Consider the following 24,720-nt stretch of genomic DNA (forward strand, 5'->3'; position numbering starts at 1 on the left):
AGAGCACTGTACTAAGTGCTTGGGAAGTACAAGTCGGTAACACATAGAGACAGTCCCTACCCAACAGCGGGCTCACAGTCTAGAAGGGGGAGACAGAGAACAGAACCAAACATACTAACAAAATAAAATAAATAGAATAGATACATAAATAAAATAAATAGAATGGATATGTAAATAAATAGAATAGATATGTAAATAAATAGAATAGATATGTAAATAAATAGAATAAACCAGTGCTGTATCCACTAAACAGGCTCAGTAGACACGTTCCCTGCCAGCAGCGAGCTTACAATCTAGAGTGGGGCGGGAGGGATATTTAGGGAGGAAAATCTAGGAGGGGACAAATACCCTCCTTGTTCCACATTTTACCTTCGACCCAGACACATGGTGCAGGCTGTAATCTGTAAGGGCTGTCCCGAGCAGAACCTGGTATGATTCAAACCGCTCTGTTTACGTGCGGAGAACTGACCATATCCGCGAGTTCAACACACGGCTCTTCAAAAGGACAAGGCGATATTCCCTTTAATTCTGGGCCATTCATTAGGTTTCTATCAAAGCCCGTATCTGCTTTCGGGAACAGCCAGGCGGAAACTCGCCGGCAATCTCAAAGAACTGATTGATTTTATGCCGGATCACCTGATGCTGCTTTGTAGCTAACACTTTTTCAAGCAGGGCTTTTATTCTAAAGATTTGTGCTGAGCGAAATACACGCAGCCCTCAAACTGAACCTATCTATTGGAACTGGGGCTACGTTGTTTTTAATAGTCCACCCGTGAGCCGCTGAAGCTACAGAAAGAGACAGTCAATTAAAGCATTTAATAACCTTCAAATCCTACTTCCGATTGCTAACGTGGGTACACAAGTAAAATGAGGTTGGATGCAAATGTCTGATACAGTGGACAGTCAAATCCGTGCTTTGAATTTGAGTGATTACTTTTAGACTGTGAGCCCACTGTTGGGTAGGGACTGTCTCTATATGTTGCCAATTTGTACTTCCCAAGCGCTTAGTACAGTGCTCTGCACACAGTAAGCGCTCAATAAATACGATTGATGATGATGAGGAAGGAGGGAGTGTAGTCCAGGAAAACGGGAATCTGAAGAGCTGAGTTCCAAACCCAACCCTGTGAAAGGTTTGCTGTGTGATTACGGACAAGCGACTTTCTGGTCTGCCCCTACATCAATCAATCAATATTTATTGGGTGTCTACTATGTGCCATGCAGGGAACTAGGCGCTTGGAGGAGACCAGTACAGTAGAGTTAGCAGACGTGTTCCTTGCCTACATCTGGAAGTTTCTTAATTTTCAACCTCACAGAAGCAAAAACAGGACAGATACTGTGCACAAAGCTTTTCATTTCGGATCATTTCGTTCCCACCAAACTACATCTCCAATCTACAATAGAAATATTTACGCTTGCAAATGAGTTTTACATCTGTAAGTTACACTTTACTGCTCTGACTGTTATTTCCCAAGTCCTAAATAAAGCACTTTTGCGTTTTCTGTAAATACTGCCTGGGTTTAAAAACTGCTTTATCTTACAACTTACTTCAGGGGCAGCTGAAAACACCTAAAGACTGTGAATTTTATGCAACAACAACAACAGCTGCTACTATGAACAAGCCCAAATTTCCAAAGTCACAAACTTCATGAGACAACCCGAATGGTAGATTTTTTAAAAAAAGCATCATGACTCTGTCTCCGTGGCTCTAATGATAGCCAATTTAGCAGTCAATCAATCGTATTTATTGAGCGCTTACTGTGTGCAGAGCACTGTACTGTATCAGCCAGCTAAAGACAGAAGAATTGGCTTCCGGTAGCAATAGCAGTAATGATAATAATAACAATAATGATAATTGTGGTATTTGTTAAGTGCTTACCCTATGCCAGAAATGGTACAAAGCACTGGGGTGGACACCAGCAAATCAGTTTGGACAGTCCCTGTCCCATGTGGGTTCACAGGATTCCCTGATTAACTCCTCATTTCCTCACCCTATTTATCCGCTTTTCTACCTCGCCTGCACTTTTTTTTTTTGATGGCATTTATTAAGCGCTTACTATGTGCAAAGCACTATTCTAAGCCCTGGGGGGATACAAGGTCATGAGGTTGTCCCACGTGGGGCTCACAGTCTTCATCCCCATTTTACAGATGAGGGAATTGAGGCCCAGAGAAGTGAAGTGACTTGCCCAAAGTCACCCAGCTGACAAGTGGCGGAGCCGGGATTTGAACCCATGACCTCTGACTCTGAAGCCCGGGTTCTTTCCCACTGAGCCATGCTGCACTTTGGTCTGTATCCCTTAAAATCTCAGCTCCTCACTCCACACCCAGCTCCAAAGAACTTCCCCTGATACTCGGCCATTTCCCCTAACTGTACCTTATTTTAATGTCTTTTAGACTGTGAGCCCGCTGTTGGGTAAGGACTGTCTCTATATGTTGCCAACTTGGACTTCCCAAGCGCTTAGTACAGTGCTCTGCACACAGTAAGCGCTCAATAAATACGATTGATGATGATGATGACCGTCTCCCCATCTAGACTGTAAGCTCCTTTTATAAGCAGGGATGATGTCTACCAATTCTACTGTATTGTTCTCTCCCAAGTGCTTAAAACGGTGCTTTGAACACAGTGAGTGCTCAAAGAATACCACTGATTGAATGACTGATTAAATGATTGTTACTTTTTTAACTGGCTCCCCCCACTTCACCCCCACCCCCCACATTAGAACTATATAGGTAGTCAATAAGTGAATCAATCAATCAATCAATCGTATTTATTGAGCGCTTACTGTGTGCAGAGCACTGTACTAAGCGCTTGGGAAGTCCAAGTTGGCAACATATCGAGACAGTCCCTACCCAACAGTGGGCTCACAGTCTAAAAGTGAACACAGCAGTCTTATTCACCCAATATGAATTTTTTCCTCAATCTGGGTAAGGAAGCCTTTCCACAATTACTGGATGGATTGGGAGTACTTTTAAAGACTAACATAAATAATAATAAATTCCCTTCCCCACATCACCTGTATATAAGTATATATGTTTGTACATATTTATTACTCTATTTATTTTCCTTGTACATATCTATTCTATTTATTTTATTTTGTTAATATGTTTGGTTTTGTACTCTGTCTCCCCCTTCTAGACTGTGAGCCCACTGTTGGGTAGGGACTGTCTCTATATGTTGCCAACTTGTACTTCCCAAGTGCTTAGTACAGCGCTCTGCACACAGTAAGTGCTCAATAAATATGATTGATTGATAATAATAATAATAATGGCATTTATTAAGCGCTTACTATGTGCAAAGCACTGTTCTAAGCACTGGGGGGGTTACAAGGTGATCAGGTCGTCCCACGTGGGGCTCACAGTCTTAATCCCCATTTTAATAATAATAATAATGTTGGCATTTGTTAAGCGTTTACTATGTGCAAAGCACTGTTCTAAGCGCTGGGGGGGGTACAAAGTGATCAGGTTGTCCCACGTGGGGCTCACGGGCTTAATCCCCATTTTACAGATGAGGTAACTGAGGCTCAGAGAAGTGAAGTGACTTGCCCATGGTCACCCAGCAGAAATGTGGCGGAGTCAGGATTCGAACCCATGACCTCTGACTCCAAAGCCCGGGCTCTTTCCACTGAGCCACGCTGCTTCTCCCATTTTACAGATGAGGTAACTGAGGCACAGAGACATTAAGTGACTTGCCCAAAGTCACACAGCGGACAAGTGGCGGAGTCGGAATTTGAACCCATGACCTCTGACTCCAAAGCCCGGGCTCTTTCCACGGAGCCATGCTGCTTCCCCCAAACGATCATCATAAAGATGATCAGTCTGCACTGTTTGCCCTTGGCTTCGAATTGGGCTGCCAAATGGGTAATAATAATAATTGTGGTATTTGTTAAGCGTTTACAATGCGCCAGGCACTATACTAAGTGCCGGGGTGGATACAAGCAAATCAGGTTGAACCCAGTCCGTGCCCCATGTGGGGCTCACAGCCTCAATCCCTATTTTCCAGATGAGGTAACTGAGGCCCAGAGAAGTGCAGTGACTTGCCCGAGGTCACACAGCGGATGAGTGGCAGAGCCGGGATCAGAACCCATGACCTTATGACACCCAGGCCCACAGTCTATCCACACTGCTTACAATCAAATCTGGTGCTATTTATTCTATTCATTTGAGACGACAATCGTTCAGCACTGCCGATGGGCTAGGTGAAAATTTCATCGGAAAATAACGACATGAAAGTTGGTCTCCTGCCCAGTGTTGGTTTTAGCTGCGTTGGGGCCTATTTTTACATTTCAATTTCTGAATTAAGAACATACCATTTTGACTAAATTTTAATTCTTCAAGCTTTTGCAATCTTATTTCGTGGGCTATGGTGCATAAAAGCTTATCTCAGGTCCCTTTACGGCCACATTCAGCCATCCCCTATTACAAATATCTTATTTTAACATGCATCCAAGATAGTCTTACTGCATTTTAATCCCAGTATTTCCTATAGCACTCTGGTAATATCTTATTTTAACATTCATCCAAGATAGTCTTACTGCATTTTAATCCCAGTATTTCCTAGAGCACTCTGGTTTAGCTGTGTACATGCTCTGGGCCCCAGGAGGGCTGGGAAGCAGCGTGGCTCAGTGAAAAGAGCCCGGGCTTTGGAGTTGGAGGTCATGGGTTCAAATCCCGGCCCTGCCGGTTGCCAGCTGTGTGACTTTGGGCAAGTCACTTCACTTCTCTGCGCCTCAGTTCCCTCATCTGTAAAATGGGGATGAAGACTGTGAGCCCCGCGTGGGACAACCTGATCACCTTGTAACCTCCCCAGCGCCTAGAACAGTGCTTTGCACATAGTAAGCGCTTAATAAATGCCATCATTATTATTATATTTAATTAACTTTTAACGGTTAAATATATAATGCTTTATCACTAGTACAGGTACACCGATACATTGTTTTTTGACTATGTAAGTTATGACTATGTATTCATAGTCATAATCAGGCATATTTTGACTATGCCTGATTAGGCAGAGAAACAGAGGAGCTGGGATTAGAACCCAGGTCCCTTTGACTCCCGAGCCCTTGCTCTATCAAGTAGGCAATGCTGCTTCTTGTTCATTCATTCAATCGTATTTATTGAGCGCTTACTGTGAGCAGAGCACTGTACTAAGCGCTTGGGAAGTACAAGTCGGCCGCACATAGAGACAGTCCCTACCCAACAGTGGGCTCACAGTCTAGAAGGGGGAGACAGAGGACAAAACCAAACATACTAACAAAATAAAATAAATAGAATAGATATGTACAAGATAAATAGAGTAATAAATATGTACAAACATATATACAGGAAGTGGATCATTTTGCAGCGGAGTAGTGGCAGTAGTAGTAATAATATTTATTTAGCTCACTGTGTGCAAAGCACTGTAATAAGTGCTGGAAAAAAATACAAAGGTGGGAATTTAGACGTGGGAGGAAGCCTTTAGGAGCAGCTTTGCCCAACCCAACTGACATGATATTTTCCTTAGAGCACATTTACATTTCCCCTCTCAGGATCACGGCTGCAGAGTTTCCAGTCCTCTACCTATCTCGGCTATGGGAGGAAGAGAGGCACAGCCATTCCATTCCTAGCTTGGGCAGCGGCTAGTGAGTGGCAGGCAAGCTGCTACAAGTCAAAACTCCCCTGTGCTGGGCAGCAGCGGCATGGGAGAGCCGAGGCGGGGCCTCAAATTTACTGTGCGGAAGGAGGTCAACCGCTTCTGCATTTTGACCGAGAAAACTCTCTGGATCCACCACCGGAACGATTGGAGATGGAGGTGGGGAGTTCTGTGTCCATGGAGTCGCTATGGGTCAGAGACGACTTGTCGGCATAAGACAGGACATTTACATTTACCAACAGAATGCCCACAGGAAATTCCGTTGACTGATGGTGTGGAGCATTTTGAATTTGCAGTGAATTACTGTGTTTGTCATCCCCAATTCTTGGGTGGGAGGGAGAGGGGAGGAGAGAAACTCTCCCAGGAAGAAACTCCTCACCCTCGGCTATAAGGCTGTCCATCCCCTCGCCCCCTCCTACCTCACCTCCCTTCTCTCCTTCTCCAGCCCAGCCCGCACCCTCCGCTCCTCCACCGCTAATCTCCTCACCGTACCTCGCTCTCGCCTGTCCTACCATCGACCCCCGGCCCACGTCCTCCCCCTGGCCCGGAATGCCCCCAATCCCTCTGCCCATCCGCCAAGCTAGCTCGCTTCCTCCCTTCAAGACCCTACTCAGAGCTCACCTCCTCCAGGAGGCCTTCCCAGACTGAGCCCCTTCCTTCCTCTCCCCCTCGTCCCCCTCTCCATCCCCCATCTTACCTCCTTCCCTTCCCCACAGCACCTGTATATATGTATATATGTTTGTACATATTTATTACTCTATTTATTTATTTATTTATTTATTTATTTTGCTTGTACATATCTATTCTATTTATTTTATTTTGTTAGAATGTTTGGTTTTGTTCTCTGTCTCCCCCTTCTAGACTGTGAGCCCACTATTGGGTAGGGGCTGTCTCTATATGTTGCCAACTTGGACTTCCCAAGCACTTAGTACAGTGCTCTGCACACAGTAAGCGCTCAATAAATACGATTGATTGATTGAGAGAGAAAGAGAGAGAGAGAGAGAGAGAGAGAAAGAGAGAGAGAGAGAGAGAGAGAGAGAGAGAGAGAGAGAGAGAGAGAGAGAGAGAGAGAGAGAGAGAGAGAGAGAGAGAGAGAGAGAGAGCCGGCTTTGACTCCACCAACATAGCAGGGATTGGGAACAGCTCTCAAGAAACTCTTGGATTTCATCAAGGCTCTCAGTTTTGAACTGGCTCTGCAGAGCTTGGCACAGTACCCGGTGCCTAGGAAAGTGCCTGGAATATAGTGAGCATTTAACAAATATCACGGTTATTATTAACTTTGACCTGTGCGTTCCATCAATCAATGGCATTTATTGAGTGCTTAATGTGAGCAGAACACTGTACTAAGTACTTGGGAGGGTAAAATGCAACCGCTGGAAGACACATTCCCTGCCCACAAAGAGCTTATAGTCTAGAGGGGGAAACAGATATTAATATATATGATTTAGGGCTGGGGGCAGGGGCCCTCCTTGACCCAAGCCCTGCACTTAAGACAGTGACACACACACACATACAGACACACACACATACATCTCCCTCCCCACCCCATCCACTCTTCCCATTCATAGTGAAGCCAGAGGTCATGGATTCTAATCCCGGCTCCGCCACATGTCTGCCGTGTGACCTTGGGCAAGTCACTTACCTTCTCTGAGCCTCAGGTACCTCATCTGTAAAACGGGGATTAAGATTGTGAGCCCCACGTGGGACAACCCGACCACCTTGTATCCTCCCAGTGCTGAGAACAGTGCTTTGCACATAGTAAGCGCTTAACAAATGCCATCATTATTATTATTATTCTACTGTGGGCATGGATCATAACTGCCAACCAAAACTCCTCACCCTGGGCTCCGAGGCTGTCCATCCCCTCGCCCCCTCCTATCTCACCTCCCTTCTGTCCTTCTCCAGCCCAGCCCGCACCCTCCGCTCCTCTGCCGCTAATCTCCTCCCGGGCCTCATTCCCGCCTGTCCCGCCGTCGACCCCCGGCCCACGTCATCCCCCGGGCCTGGAATGCCCTCCCTCTGCCCCTCCGCCAAGCTAGCTCTCTTCCTCCCTTCAAGGCCCTACTGAGAGCTCACCTCCTCCAGGAGGCCTTCCCACACTGAGCCCCTTCCTTCCTCTCCCCCTCCTCCCCCTCTCCATTCCCCCCACCTTACCTCCTTCCCTTCCCCACAGCACCTGTATATATGTATATATGTTTGTACGTATTTATTACTCTATTTATTTTACTTGTACATATCTATTCTATTTATTATATTTTGTTAATATGTTTTGTTTTGTTCTCTGTCTCCCCCTTCTAGACTGTGAGCCCAATGTTGGGTAGGGACCATCTCTATATGTTGCCAACTTGTACTTCCCAAGCGCTTAGTACAGTGCTCTGCACACAGTAAGCGCTCAATAAATACGATTGAATGAATGAATGAATATTGCATTTTCCCAAATGCTAAGGACAGCGCTCTGTACACAATAAGCACTCAATAAATTGCATTGATTGATGTATTGATCTAAGATTTAGCCCCCTGTCAGTAAGTGAAATGCCAGGCTTTAGCTAATGACCTGTATTTATGTATATATGTTTGTACATATTTATTACTCATTTATTTTACTTGTACATATCTATTCTATTCATTTTATTTTGTTAGTATGTTTGGTTTTGTTCTCTGTCTCCCCCTTTTAGACTGTGAGCCCACTGTTGGGTAGGGACCGTCTCTATGTGTTGCCAACTTGGACTGCCCAAGCGCTTAGTACAGTGCTCTGCACACAGTAAGCGCTCAATAAATACGATTGATGATGATGATGCTGTTGCCTGAAGCTATTCAGTGAAATACATGAACACAGCAAGCCGCATGGCCTAGTGGACAGAGCGCGAGCCTGGGGGGTCAGAAGGACCTGGGTTCTCATCCCAGCTCTGCCACTTGTCTGCTGTGTGACCTTGGGCAAGTCACTTCACTTTTCTGGGCCTCCGTTACCTCATCTTTAAATGGGGATTAGGACTGTGAGCCCCACGTGGGGCATGGAATGTGTTCGATCTGATTAGCTTGTATCTATGTTGCCAACTTGTCCTTCCCAAGTGCTTAGTACAGTGCTCTGCACACAGTAAGCGCTCGATAAATACAATTGATGATGATGATCTACCCCAGTGCTTAGTACTGGGCCTGGCACGTAGCAAATGCGGAACAAATATCATAATCATAAAAAATTGGATTTATCACCACTGTCTTTTCTATGGTTAGACTTCCTCTTGCCACACACCGGGCAAGGATGTGACGGAGTATTATGCTCTAGGTCTCCCTCCGTTCCCCGCCCACAGCTTTCAGCTGTTATTAAAGGCAACTGAAAAAGTCCTCAACTGAAGCATTTAATGGGATCATTAGACGAGCTACACCTGCCAAGACCTGGCTAACAGAGCTCAATCTTGCCTGGTCTTAATAGGAGCTTGGAAAAGCTGGCAGAGTTTGACATTCTTTGAGAACCGCTGGGTTGATAAGTCTTGTTTGTACAGTGCTCTGCACATGGTGATTGCTCAGTAAGTACCCCTGAATGACCGACTGTAATAGCCTCTTCTCCTCGTTCTATCCCGTGATTAATGCCAAGATTCACTCAGAACAGTTCACGTCTTTATATGGTTTCTTTGGCTAGGCACAACCCACTTTAAAACAGAAATTAAAATAGTTTTCCTCAACGGTAGCATATAAAGTCCTTAGCTCTTCTCCTGCTTCTGCTCTGGGGAAAAGAAATGGGAATGGCAGGATTAGAAGCGGATGCCAAGGACAGAGGGAGCAAAAGTGACTTGAAGTTGGCTCTTTAACATTTTCTCCCATTCAGCTCTCCTTGAATAAATTGAAAAAAAACCTGATTATCTGGTATCCATTCCAGTGCTTAGTACAGTGTTTGGCATGTAGCATGCATTTAACAAATACTACAATTAGTAATATTATTAATAGTAGATCTTTTCCTCATATTTTTTAGGAGGTGCAGCATGGATTAGCGGAAAGAGTCTGGGCTTGGGAGTCAGAGGACATGGGTTCTAATCCTGGCTCCGCCACTTGTCCGCTGGGTGACCTTGGGCAAGCCACTTTACATCTCTGAGCCTCAGTTACCTCATCTGAAAAATGGGGATTTTGACTGTGAGCCCCATGTGAGACAACCTGATTACCTTGTATCTACCCCAGCGCTTAAAATAGTGTGTGGCACATAGTAAGCGCTTAACAAATACCATCATTATTATTATTACAAAAAAATTAAATGTAAAAAAGACAATGCGGATAATGTGGATAAACTTATAGATGAATTGAAAGAACAATTCATTTGCATGGAAATAGAGGTGGAGATAATTTGCAAAACGATTGGAACTTTCTTATTCTCTTCAAATTTGCCAATGTGCCCCAAATGCAAGGTGAGACTTGCTCTAAAAGGGCACAGGAGAAAGCACTATTCCCAACCATTTTTATTTGCAGTTTCTTATCTTAAATCTCTGAAACTTAATAATGTCCTTCGTCCTGGTGCTACACTGACATATTGCTGGTGTAATGCGGGAACTCAATAAACAGTAAACGGAGGCAGTTGACTGTGAAAATCTGGTTTGACGACAAAGGTTACAGCATAAATCGCAAATGAAGAACAAAATGCAACTCTAGATCTGTGGATTTTTGACCACGGATCTATTTTTTTTATCAGCAGTTAAACCGCTTTAATTAGGAAAGGACTAGGAAAATTTGAATGATAATACTAATAATAATGACGGCATTTGTTAAGCGCTTACTACCTGCAAAGCACTGTTCTAAGCGCTGGGGAGGATACAAGGTGATCAGGTTGTCCCACTTGGGGTTCACAGTCTTAATCCCCATTTTACAGATGAGGCAACTGAGGCCCAGAGAAGTGAAGTGACTTGCCCAAAGTCACACAGCTGACAACTGGCGGAGTCGGGATGAATGAAATTTTTGAAGCCACCCCCGCAACAAGGCAACCAACTTCCAGATGGTATAATGCCTATTTTGTTCTGTCTCCCGTCATCACTCTCTACTGATTCTGTAGCCCCTGTATTTCTCAAAGAAGCTGTGTGGCCTAGTGGAAAGAGCCCTGACCTGGGAATCGGAAGACCTGGGTTCTAACCCCGGGCCTTTCGTCGGCCTGCTGTGTGATCTTGGGCAAGTCACTTCACTTTGCCTGAATTTCCCCATCTGTCAAATGGGAAGGCAATACTCATTCTCCCTCCTACTTGGACCGTGAGTCCTATATGGGACAGGGGACTCGGTCATCTTCACCTTTGTGCACTGTGAGGAAGTTGTACACTGGCCAAATCTCCCACGGTGGAAAACAGACGGACTTTCATTCATTCATTCATTCAATCGTATTTATTGAGCGCTTACTGTGTGCAGAGCACTGTACTAAGCGCTTGGGAAGTACAAGTTGGCAAAATACAGAGACGATCCCTACCCAACAGTGGGCTCACAGTCTAGAAGGGGGAGACAGAGAACAAAACAAAACATATTAACAAAATAAACTAAATAGAATAAATATGTACAAATAAAATAAATAAGCAACCATTAAAGCAACAGCTAATAATAGTAACAATACTAATTATAGTAATTGTTAAGTGTTTACTATGTGGCAAGCACTTTTCAAAGCGCTGGAGTACATACAAGGTAATCAGGTTGTCCCATGTGGGGCTCACAGTCTTCATTCCCATTTTACAGAGGAGGAAACTGAGGTACAGAGAAGTTAAGTGACTTGCCCAAGGACACACAGCAGACAGGTGGCGGAGTCGGGATTGATAATAATAATAATTAAAACCCACGACCTCTGGCTCCCAAGCCCAGGCTCTTGTCACATGGCTATTTCTGCAATGATCAGTAACCGAGATACTAAAAAAGCTCAAACGGAGGAAAAAAAAAATCATGAGGACAGAATGTCCCCTGAACGCTAAGGAAGGACGGAGACTGAGGCACAGGGACAACGGACTTTAGATGTTGTTTCCAGAAGCAGGTGAGGGAGATCTAAGGGTTGAAAACCGCTATCGCTGTCATCATCGTTAGACTGCCATTAGTTCAGGATTACACGCCCTATCACATAAACTTGAGAGGAGGAGTCTCAATGTAGGCCTAACAGATACTGAATGGACCCAGGTTCGAACTTGGCTCCACCGCTTGTTAGCTGTGTGATCTTGGGCAAGTGACTTCACTTCTCTGGGCCTCAGGTCCCTCATCTGGAAAATAAATAGCCGTGATCCCCATCAGGACAAGGACTACGTCCAGCCTAATGATCTTGTATCTACTCCAGTGCCCAGTACAGTACAGGCACTGTACTAGGGGGCAAAAGAATTTAAACAAAAGCTTTTATTGAGTCCAGAATAATGCTTCTATACATTAGAGTTGTTTAAAGTCCCTAGTACAGTGCCTGGCACCTTAACAAATGCCATTTTAAAAAAAGGAAGAGCAAGCGAGGAAATCTAAAAGCACTGCCGCTCAAGGTCAGAGAACAGAGGCACTGATCGGGTGAGGAAAGGGCATGTCAACAGCTGGGCTTTGCAGAATCAACCTTGTAGGGAGTCAAGCCTAGTGTAACCTAAATGAAGCGCTTAGTACAGCGCTTAGTCAAGCGCTTAGTACAGTGCTCTGCACATAGTAAGCGCTCAATAAATACGATTGATGAAATGAAGCAGCGAGGCTTAGTGGATAGAGCACGGGCTTGGGAGAAGGCCCTGGGTTTTAATCCCGGCCCGCCTCATGTCTGCTGTGTGACCTCGGGCAAATCACATGACTTCTCTGGGCCTCAGTCACCTCAACTGTAAAATGGGGATTCATTAATTCATTCATTCAATCGTATTTATTGAGCACTTACTGTGTGCAGAGCACTGTACTAAGCGCTTGGGAAGTACAAGTTGGCAACATATGGAGACGGTCCCTACCCAACAACGGGCTCACAGTCTAGAAGGGGGAGACGGACAACGAAACAAAACATGTGGACAGGTGTCAAGTCATCAGAATAAATAGACATAAAGCTAGATTATTTCTATTAAGATTAAGGAGTAAGAGGGTGAGCACCATTTGGGGCGAAGACGGTGTCCAACCTAACTCACACGGTAAGCACTTTACAAGTACCACAATTATTATTATTAATATTAATCAATCAATCAATCAATCAATCGTATTTATTGAGCGCTTACTATGTGCAGAGCACTGTACTAAGCGCTTGGGAAGTACAAATTGGCAACACACAGAGACAGTCCCTACCCAACAGTGGGCTCACAGTCTAAAAGGGGGAGACAGAGAACAGAACCAAACATACCAACAAAATAAAATAAATAGGATAGAAATGTACAAGTAAAATAAATAAATAGAGTTCTCAAACCAATTATTGCTCATTGAAAAATCAAGGCTTCCAAAGCGAAAGAAGTTAGAAAGCTTCCCGGCAGACCATTAAATCAGGAGTCTCTACGGCACCCCATGTAGCAGGAGGCCAACTTCTTGAGGGCCCACAACGAGGGTCCTAAATATGATCTGCAGCACCATCCTCCATCATCATCATCATCACCAATCATATTTATTGAGCGCTTACTATGTGCAGAGCACTGTACTAAGCGCTTGGGAAGTACAAATTGGCAACAGAGTAACTTCTCCTGCCTGGGGCAGTATCTGCTAGATAAAGGTAGGAGCCGGGTCTAAATGGGGTTGGACTGAAATCAGTCAACCCTGGCTGGAGGCCCCACGGGGGAAAGCCTGTCAAATTTGCGAATCTATAAAACGGTACACTGTTCAGGCCACAGTCACCTGTGACATCGGGCTGCCCCTTGGCCAAGCCAATTAAGAACAGGCAGCAGCAGGCTTCTGACAAAAGTCCCAGTCTTCGGCGGGTCCCGGGAGGGAGAAATGTTTTCCTTCCACCTCCTGGCCTACCTTAAGGAGCCCTAGCTTTATTAGCCTTTGGAGGTTATTGCAGCATTTATTTATTTGGTCTGGCGTTTTCCCATTAGGCAATGCCCTTCCCAACGTTCCTCCTTTTCAGGGAACTGCTGTTGGGTCTGTAAAGTTTAATTGGACATTTCTGTAATTCTGCACATGTGCTCAGCAGCCTTTGGGTGCTAGGTGCCATGAAGACCATTTGGGGAAAAAGACTTAAACGTAATGCTAACAACTCTAATGTATAGAAGCATTATTCTGGACTCAATAAAAGCTTTTGTTTAAATCCTTTCCCCCCCACCTCTATCTATAGGGAACCAAAACCTCAACAAGCATCTAGAACTATCAGTGTGATCAAAATCCGAGAGAATGTAGGTGACATGAAGACCATTTGGGGAAAAAGACTTAAACGTAATGCTAACAACTCTAATGTATAGAAGCATTATTCTGGACTCAATAAAAGCTTTTGTTTAAATCCTTTCCCCCCAGCTCTATCCATAGGGAACCAAAACCTCTACAAGCATCTAGAACTATCAGTGTGATCAAAATCCGAGAGAATGTAGGTGACATGAAGACCATTTGGGGAAAAAGACTTAAACGTAATGCTAACAACTCTAATGTATAGAAGCGTTATTCTGGACTCAATAAAAACTTTTGTTTAAATCCTTTCCCCACCTCCATCCATAGGGAACCAAAACCTCAACAAGCATCTAGAACTATCAGTGTGATCAAAATCCGAGAGCATGTAGGTGCCATGAAGACCATTTGGGGAAAAAGACTTAAATGTAATACTAACAACTCTAATGTATAGAAGCATTATTCTGGACTCAATAAAAGCTTTTGTTTAAATCCTTCCACCTCCCCGCTCCATCGACAGGGAACCAAAACCTCAACAAGCATCTAGAACTATCAGTGTGATCAAAATCCGAGAGAATGAAAGAAGAAAAGCATATCAATGCATCCGTGGCAAACCTGGACAGATGTGCACACAGTTTTGCACAGTTATCAATTAATCCATAGTCTTTTTGGGCACCCGTGTACAGAGCACTGTACTAAGCACAGAACCTCTTTTATACCTGAACAAGGTAATCGGTCAGATATATAGTCATTTGGATAACCCAGGTTTGGGAAGCTTGCTCTCTACTGGGCTCCTTTGTAAGGATTTTTAAGCTCATTTTCCCTTAAATTTAAAGTAGTCTGACATGTCACCACTGCTGATTTGAAAAGCTACACAGGAGCTACCTGTTACAGTATTTCCTTTCCAGCAAATATAATGGGAAAACTCACCCAACTTTCCTGAATCTACTACACATAATCAACATCAATTAAGCAACAGTATTTATTGAGTGCTTACTGTGTGCACAGCACTGTACTGAGCACATGGGAGAATACAATGCAACAGCAGTGGTAGATACATTCCCTAACCACAATGAGCTTATTACAGAAGCAGCATGGCTCAGTGGAAAGAGCATGGGCTTTGGAGTCAGAGGTCATGGGTTCAAATCCCGGCTCCGCCACTTGCCAGCTGTGTGACGTTGGGCAAGTCGCTTAACTTCTCTGTGCCTCAGTTACCTCATCTGTAAGACTGTGAGCCCCACGTGGGACAACCTGATCACCTTGTAACCTCCCCAGTGCTTAGAACAGTGCTTTGCACATAATAAGCGCTTAATAAACGCCATCATATATACATTCACAAGTATATTAAAACTCCTAATAACTGCAGGATTTTCAAAACTGGCTATAACATTTTATCTAACTCTCTTCTCTACGAGCTCCCATCCAAAACACATTCTGGGTTTAGCCTCAGTCTCTTGTGTTTTGGTTTGTTTTTTTTATTGCTATCAGCGGTGGCATCACCTGAATATACGACACGAGAAGCAAAATTAGGGTCAGTATTAAGAGGCTGAGAAGTATAATTCAAGGCGAAACATGCACATTCTTTAACGGCCACGGTAGCCTTCGAAAATAAATCAAGCCCAGGGGCAGCAGTGACTTGGCCTTTTAAAAAACCACCCAGCCAGGAAGAGGTTACCTAAGCAAGCTCCCCACAGGAAGACCCCCACAATGGCTGACTGTAGCTCCTTGTGAGCAAGGAACATCTCTTTTGTATTGTACAACACGCTTAGTACAGCACCCTGCAAACGGTAAGCACTCAAAAAATACCAACATGGCTCAGTGGAAAGAGCCCGGGCTTGAGAGTCAGAGGTCATGTGTTCTAATCCCAACTCCGCCGCTTGTCAGCTGTGTGACTTTGGGCAAGCCTCAGTTACCTCATCTGGAAAATGGGGATTAAGATTGTGAGCCCCATGTGGGACAACCTGATTACCTTGTATCATCATCATCATCATCATCATCAATCGTATTTATTGAGCGCTTACTATGTGCAGAGCACTGTACTAAGCGCTTGGGAAGTACAAATTGGCAACACATAGAGACAGTCCCTACCCAACAGTGGGCTCACAGTCTAAAAGGGGGAGACAGAGAACAAAACCAAACATACTAACAAAATAAAATAAATAGAATAGACATGTACAAGTAAAACAAATAGAGTAATAAATATGTACAATATGTAGGTCATGTGTTCTAATCCCAACTCCGCCACTTGTCAGCTGTGTGACTTTGGGCAAGCCTCAGTTACCTCATCTGGAAAATGGGGATTAAGATTGCGAGCCCCACGTGGGACAACCTGATTACCTTGTATCTCCCCCCAGCGCCTAAGAACAGTGCTTGGCACATAGTAAGCGCTTAACAAATGCCATTATTATAGAGAAGCAGCGTGGCTCAGTGGAAACCGGGGTTGGGAGTCAGAGGTCATGGGTTCAAATCCCGGCTCCGCCAGTTGTCAGCTGTGTGACTTTGAGCAAGTCGTTTCACTTCTCTGGCCCTCAGTTCCCTCATCTGTAAAATGGGGGTGACGACTGTGCGCCCTATGTGGGACAACCTGATCAACTTGTATCCTCCCCAGCGCTTTGCACACAGTAAGCCCTTAACAAATGCCATCATTATTTAAATACGATTGAATGAATGGAGAGGCCAGCATATTTGGGTTCTCCGCAGCTGGATATCACTCCGGCAGCGTTGACTGAGTGTCTACAGTGTGCGGTGCGCTGCAACGAGGGTCTGGGAGAGTCGGAGAGAACCGGCAGACACGATCGGATATGTAGATGGAGGCTAAAAGTGGGGCTGTGGCATAGCCAAGTGCTTAGGGAACCAAGTCCTGGTCTGGCAGTTGGGGATATCCAGAGAGGAGACTGCAAATCAGTCGGGAAAAGCCTCCTGGAGATGTGATTACCAAAGGACTTTGAAGATGGAGAGGTTAGTGGTGTGCTGGAAGGGAAGGGGAAGGGTGTTCCCGGAAGGAGGGAGAATGTGAATGAGAGGCCGGCAGGGGAAGGCCCAAAGGTTAGCTTGAGAAAAATGAAGTGTGCGATGGGATATGATGAGAGGAGTGGAAAGATAGGAGGGAGCTAATTAAGTACCTTAAAGCCAAAGGTCGGGAGTTTCAGCTGGAATGGGCAGCCATTAGATGTTTTTTACGAGCGAGTTGATGCGGGGAGGATGTCATTTTAGAAAAATGCTCTGGGCAGAAACGTAGGGACTGGGGAGGGGAGAGACCGGAGGCAGGGTCGACTGCAAGGTGGTCGACGTGTTAGGAAAGCCAAGATTTGGCAAGTGCCTAGAAAAGTATGGTGGCCATGTGGACAGAGAGGAAAAAGCAGATCCTGGAAATAGAGGAAGAACCGACGGGATTTGGAGACAGCCTGGTGAAAGGTGTTGAAGGAGAGGGCGGGTTGCCATGCTTGTGGACCTCAGAGACGGGGAGGATGGTGCCGCTGTCAACTATGCTGTGGAAGTTAGGAGCAGGAAAGGATGTGGGAAGGAAGGTGAGGGGTTTCATTTTGGATACACTGAGCTTGAGGTGACAGTGGGACAGGTAGATTTGTTCCAATCGATCAATCAATCAATCGTATTTATTCCAGGGGAAGAGGAAAAATGGGGTTGCATTAAGACGTCAGGGTGAGTGAGGAAGATTTGGGAATCATCTGCAGGGAGGTGGGAGTTGGAGCTGAGGGAACGGATGAGTTCTCCAAGAGAGTGAGTGTACGCTGAGAAGAGAAAGGGACCTTGAGGGGCATCTACAGCTAAGGGGTGGAAATGAAAGGAAGAGCTAGTGAAAGAGACTGAGAAGAGGGGGCAGAGGGGTGGGAGGAGAATCGGGAGAGAACTTGAGTCAGAAAAATAAAGGTTAGATAGTGTTTCCAATCAAGAATGACCAGGACCAGAGTCCACTTGATTTGTCATCATCATCAATCGTATTTATTGAGCGCTTACTATGTGCAGAGCACTGTACTAAGCGCTTGGGAAGTACAAACTGGCAACATACAGAGACAGTCCCTACCCAACAGTGGGCTCACAGTCTAAAATTTGTCAAGAGGGAGGTCATTAGGAAGCTTCGAGAAAGCAATCTCACTGGAGTGAAGGGGCAGAAACCAGATCATAGATCGTCAAGGACGGAGTTGGAAAAAAGAAATTGAGGCAGCAGCCATATACAACCGACTCAAAGAGTTGAATGGAAGTGGAATGAGGGAGATGGGGCAGTCTCTCCCTGGTTATAATAACTTTTTTCTCTCCCCCCAATAATAATAATAATACCAATAATGATATTTAAGTGCTTACTATGTGCCAGGCACTATACTAAACGCTAGAGTGGATTCAGGCAAATCGGGTTGGACTCAGTCCCTGTCCCATGTGGGGCGCTCAGTCTCCATCCCCATTTCACAGATGAGGTAACTGAGGCAGAGAGAGGTGGAGTGACTTGCCCAAGGACACAAAACAGATATGTGGAGGAGCCAGAATTAGAACCCTTGTCCTTCTGACCCCCAAGCCTGTGCTCTATGTGCTAGGCCGTGCTGCTTTGGCTGCTCTCATTCTTATCCCTCCCCAATCATCTAACTGGGCCCTTAAATGATCCAACACGTAGATGGGAGCTCGATCTGTGTTTTAGTGATAAGGTGATGACGGGGATTAACCGTGAGTCGGTTCCAATTCCATTCAATGGATATTTACCTAAATTAAAGGCAGAATTTAAAATCAGAAGGTTTATTTTCTTTCCCTCCACAGATCTGGCCTACATTCTGTTATAGTATGAGATCAGGCCAAACTCAATAGCTGAACATACCTAAGGCTAGACCTTGTCCAAGCACTGAGAAATGCCAGAATTAAACAAAATCAGCGGCAATTGCTGTTACGTCATTATTTGATTTTACGCTCCTTGAGGGCAGGGACCACATCTTTTACTGCTAGTTTATGTTTTCCAAGCACTTAGAACAAAGCCCTGTACACCATAGGGGCCCTGCTCAATAAATGCTGATGACAGTGATGAAGACCTAACTTCAGTACACACATAATAGTAAAATATGGGCTGAGAAAATAAATTCATTCAATCGTATTTATTCAATCGTATTTATTGAGCGCTTACTGTGTGCAGAGCACTGGACTAAGCACTTGGGAAGTCCAAGTTGGCAACATATAGAGATGGTCCCTACCCAACAACGGGCTCACAGTCTAGAAGGGGGAGACAGACAACAAAACAAAACATGTGGACGGGTGTCAAGTCATCAGAATAATCAATCAATCGTATTTATTGAGCACTTACTGTGTGCAGAGCACTGAATAAATGGGCATTTTACTGCATTTGCTACACTAATCAAAATGTAACAACTTCAGTTTTCACTTTGCATGTTGTATTGCTTCAATGCAGGTCGAAGGGGTATGTCAGCCCATTTGCGCCTCAAGGTTTCTTTGTAATATGTTAATCAAAGCTGGTTTAGCATAAGCTGATTTTTTGGGCCAAATTTTAGGTCTCAAAAATAAACAGAGCTTTTTTTCAGAGGTGTCCCCATTCTGGACCACATACCACCTTGATGCAGCTTCATCTCAAGACTGATGGTTGTGGGCAGGGAACGTGTCTACCAACTCTGTTACACTGTACTCCCCTGAGCGTTTAGTACGGTGCTCGACACATGGTAAGCGCTCAATAAATACGACATTGATTGATGAAACTGCTTACTCTTAGAATTCGATGTGTAGGTTGCCAGTTCTTCCTGGGCACTGATCAATCAATCAATCGTATTTATTGAGCGCTTACTGTGTGCAGAGCACTGTACTAAGTGCTTGGGAAGTACAAGTTGGCAACATATAAAGTCCCTCCCCAACAGTGGGCTCACAGTCTAGAAGGGGGAGACAGAGAACAAAACCAAACACACTAACAAAATAAAATAAATAGAATAGATATGTACAAGATAAATAGAGTAATAAATATGTACAAACATATATACATATATACAGGTGCTGTGGGGAAGGGAAGGAGGTAAGACGGGGGGGATAGAGAGGGGGACGAGGGGGAGAGGAAGGAAGGGGCTCAGTCTGGGAAGGCCTCCTGGAGGAGGTGAGCTCTCAGTAGGGCACTGATGAAACTGTTCAAGAAGCTGGATGTTGTCTTTGAAAGGACAAGCATCAGAATCATGGGAAGGATTGGATACCACCATGTTTGCTGAGAAACATGATGGTACCAACTTGATTCCCCCAGCGCTTAGGACAGTGCTTTGCACATAGTAAGTGCTTAATACCATCATTATTATTATTATTATTATTCCTACCGTCTTAAGCTTCTCACAGTACCTCGTTCTCATCTATCTCACCTCTCATCCCATGCTCACACGTTTCCTTTTTCCTGGAGCTCCCTGTCCCTTCATAGTGTCACAGACCACAGCTCTCTTCCATTTTTAAAGCCCCCCTGAAGTCCCACCTCCTCCAGGAGGCTGTCCTTGATTAATATTTCTTCTCAGCCCTTCACGCTACGCTACCTAATTAATTAGGTAATTACCTAATATGGTAATCACTATTGCCGTAGTAATAATGATGGTATTTGTTAAGCGCTTACTATGTGCAAAGCACTGTTCTAAGCGCTGGGGGGATACAGGGTGATCAGGTTGTCCCGCGTCGGGCTCACAGTCTTAATCCCCATTTTACAGATGAGGGAACTGAGGCCCAGAGAAGTGAAGTGACTTGCCCAAAGTTACACAGCTGACAATTGGCAGAGCCGGGATTTAAACCCACGACCTCTAACTCCAAAGCCCGGGCTCTTTCCACTGAGCCACGCTGCTTCACGTATCAATTTAATGACTCTACTCTTGATGTCTCTATATCCATCTTTACATTCTCTTCTAACTTCCCATCTGGAAATAATTTTGTTTCTGTTTCCCATACTCAATTGATCTTTTAGGGAAGGTCTTCTAATTCTACTGTTTCTCCCAAACGCTATTGTTATCTGGCCTCTCAAGGAAGATGGTGACCTTCTTGATTTGATTTTCTACCTCTGTGTTCGGGCATGAGACAGTGCACTAATTCAGCAGGAGAATTCATTGACAGCTTTCAGCTTTCTTGGCCTGTGTATACCATTTCCCAAGGGCAAGTTGGTGCATAACCTCAGTGTATTTCAAGTTTATTATCCGTCCATGGCATTACTTAGGTCTAGCAAATGAGTTTGTATTATTTTCACATTTTGTAGGAGCGTACTTTCAGCGGTCATTGACGTCCAGTACTTCCCGGTTGAATATCTCCAGGAATTTGCTGCTACATTCAGACACCAGTTTTTATGACTACTGCTACATCTTCAAGCGGGGCTGAATAAAATAGCATCAGTTCCTAATGGCAAACTACCTCATGGTGATGATAATGATGGTGGTATTTGTTAAGCGTTTACTGTGTGTCAAGCACTCTTCTAAGCACTGGGGTAGACACAAGGTCATCAGGTTGGATGCAGTCCTTGTCTCATGGGGGGCTCACAATTAATCCCCATTTTACAGAAGAGGTAACTGAAGCAGAGAGAAGTGACTTGTGGGGCTCACGGTCTTGATCCCCATTTCCCAGATGAGGTCACTGAGGCACAGAGAAGTGAAGTGACTTGCCCAAGGTCACACAACAGACAAGTAGTGGAGATGGGATTAGAACCCAGGTCCTTTTGACTCTCAGGCCTGTGCTCTATCCACTATGCCAAAATGCTAAACACTGACCAGGCCAATATGAATCAAAGATATTAAACTAAATCTCCCCCAACCACTTTCACATACGACACGGATGCTTCTTCTGAATTTTCACACCAGCTCCACATCTCCAAATGTTCTTTTTTTTTGTCAGACATCTTCAATTTCAGTTTGCCGCTGCACTTGGAATGGTTCTCCATCTGCATATATAGGCCTCCATTCTTCTCTTCAACAGATTTTGCTGCCCAACCTGGTAGTACTAGAGCTGTTTTATAGAGTATTGAAAGCACTCGACCCTTAAGGCTTAAGATCTTCGAAGAGGACTAAAAATTTAATTTACCCATAGAGCAAACATGACCAAAAATTCACCTACAGAAAGAGCAATCCCTCCAATTAGAAGGAAACCAGAGGGGAGGATTTTGCTGGCCATGGTGGGATATGCCACAGCAAAAAGCTACTTTGGGGTTTCAGGCTTTCTTATGGTAACCTCTCTCCTCCTAAAAGCAGCCTCTCAAATTCTGGAGTCCCTGGGTACAAAACCAGCTCCAACATCCTTTCATTTTACGCAAAGATTTTAATCCTGACTAAAACCAGGGAAGACTAATTCCATCATATACTGAGGAGTGCCAGGAATTGTTGCATACCAAGATCCTTAAGTATGCACAGTCCTAATGTCATATTCTTCAACTCTGAAAAGGCTTTCAAGTCTGCATTCAAAATAGAGCAGAAGTAATCCCCTCTATAAATCAAAGGGCATGAATCACCAAGAGGAAACAAAAATACAGGCCTCTAAATTTAAAAAAATATATATATATTAAAATAAGACCATCTGAAACATCCCATCTGAAACATCACACTGATACATGGATGGTGACTTCTAGTTCTATAACTACTTAACGTGCTTGATATTCTCAGCTAATAAGCTCTTCCTCAGGAATGTGGACTGGTATTTTGGGGCTTTACCATCTTTAACCCATTTACTAACCCACAATTTTGCCCCCCCCCCCCCCCCAAAATCTGAAAAAAATTATTTTGAAATGTATTTACATTTTTCTTACATTCTCAGTGCCAAAATGCAATTGAGCCAGTTTATGAATCCTTATACTTCTGCCTGGCCAATTTAAGGAGATTTAGTTCATTTGCGTAATGAACTCTCAGCATCTCCACTCTCAACAGAATGGGCATAGTTTTGGAATGTGACAGCTGAAAAGTATGCTCGTTTTTAAATTCATCGTAAATACTTTTTCTGGAGATTTTCCCCACTTGGGAAAAAAAATCAGAATTTTATTGTTAGAACTGGTACCGTTGGTTAATTGGTTATGTTGCCAATTTGTACCTCCCAAGCGCTTAGTACAGTGCTCTGCATACAGTAAGCGCTCAATAAATACGACTGAATGAATGAATGAAATTCTGTTTATGTCTTGCGTACAAATGTCATTATTTTCTTCCAAATCAAATAATAATAATAATGGTATTTGTTAAGCGCTTACTATGTGCAAAGCACTGTTCTAGGCGCTGGGGGGAATACAAGGCGATCAGGTTGTCCCACGGGGGGGCTCACTGTCTTCATCCCCATTTTACAGATGAGGGAACTGAGGCGCAGAGAAGTTAAGTGACTTGCCCAAAGTCACACAGCTGACAATTAGGGGAGCCGGGATTTGAACCCATGACCTCTGACTCCAAAGCCCGGGCTCTTTCCACTGAGCCACGCTGCTTCCAATGCCTCCCTTGACAATAAAACAATATCCTAATATTGACTTGGACTGACCCTGGTGTTCGCCAACACAAATAAAGAGTTATTACCGAGGAGACAAAGGTGAAAAAAGTTTCTCCAAATTTTGAAATTTAAAATTTAAATCAAAATAAAATCCAAGAACTACCCCCAAATTACACAAATTTTTACACCAGAGCCATCCTTATCCTTTCCAAAGGTCACTTTTGAAAGCTGACTGAACTGCCTCTGGGCATTAGGATGATTTAAACAAACACACTTTTACGAGATGAAGTCAATGTTGGGGGCAGGTAAAGGAGGCAAGGGAAGGAATAGGAGCAAAACTGTTTTGGTAATTCCCACCTGGGTCTGCATCATTGCTCGCTCTACTCGGCGGGTGCTTCCCCTCTCCACTTTGGTTCGGAGGAACAAGGCTGTGGTTTGAATGGCCCAGAACTTCGGTTGTGAAAGTAAACACTGGAAAGAAAACACACAATAAAGAAATAAAGCAATCGGGTGATGCTGCTGCCATTATTAACGTCATCCACATCCCGCTAAAGGTTTCCTCCAATACCTCAATCCCATTTCAACTTGCTCTCATATTAAACAGTGAATTCTTTGTTCTACGCTGAAACATCTTAGGTTTTTTCTTAGCCTTCACTTTTTAGAACAGTGCTTGGTTCAAAGTAAGTAAGAGAACAATAGTTAGTCTCATCATTATACTTGGTTCAAAGTATGAGAATAATAGTTATTCTCATCATTATTATTAAGAACAGGTAGACTGCAGCCTCAAAAAGAGGCTTTATTTATTCATTCATTCATTCAATCGTATTTATTGAGCGCTTACTGTGTGCAGAGCACTGTACTAAGCGCTTGGGAAGTACAAGTTGGCAACATATGCCACCTCCTTAGTCAGGAGCTGCCATCCAGGAGGGCCATGATTTAAAGTTGTGGGGCAGGGGGGAGAAGGGGGTTTGTACACTGAGCACCTCTGGCTTGCAGCCCCTTAAAACTCTTGTGGGAAAGTCGTAGGGGAGATTCTGGGGTTCTAAATCAATCGATCGATCGTATTTATTGAGCGCTTACTGTGTACAGAGCACTGTACTAAGCGCTTGGCAAGTACAAGTTGGCAACATATAGAGACAGTCCCTACCCAACAGTGGGCTCACAGTCTAAAAGGGGGAGACAGAGAACAAAACCAAACATACTAACAAAATAAAATAAATAGAAGAGATATGTACAAGTAGAATAAATAGAGTAATAAATATGTACAGACATATATACATATATACAGGTGCTGTGCAGCAGTGATTTAAAGGGGCAGCCGCTCAGAGGCATCATCATCATCATCAATCGTATTTATTGAGCGCTTACTGTGTGCAGAGCACTGTACTAAGCGCTTGGGAAGTACAAGTTGGCAACATATAGAGACAGTCCCTACC

The 24,720-nt window shown here is 44.2% G+C and overlaps 1 protein-coding gene across 1 annotated transcript in view; it reads right to left on the reverse strand.

The window, feature by feature from the left end:
• Positions 1-24,720, reverse strand: part of TTC27 (tetratricopeptide repeat domain 27) — a 264,277-nt gene that overhangs the window by 86,939 nt on the left and 152,618 nt on the right. Inside the window, 1 exon segment of the mRNA XM_038747964.1 lies at positions 23,642-23,755. Within this exon segment, the coding sequence (XP_038603892.1) occupies positions 23,642-23,755 (114 nt within the window).

Source organism: Tachyglossus aculeatus, chromosome 1 (genome assembly GCF_015852505.1).
Source record: "Tachyglossus aculeatus isolate mTacAcu1 chromosome 1, mTacAcu1.pri, whole genome shotgun sequence".
Classification (NCBI taxonomy): Eukaryota; Metazoa; Chordata; class Mammalia; order Monotremata; family Tachyglossidae; genus Tachyglossus; species Tachyglossus aculeatus.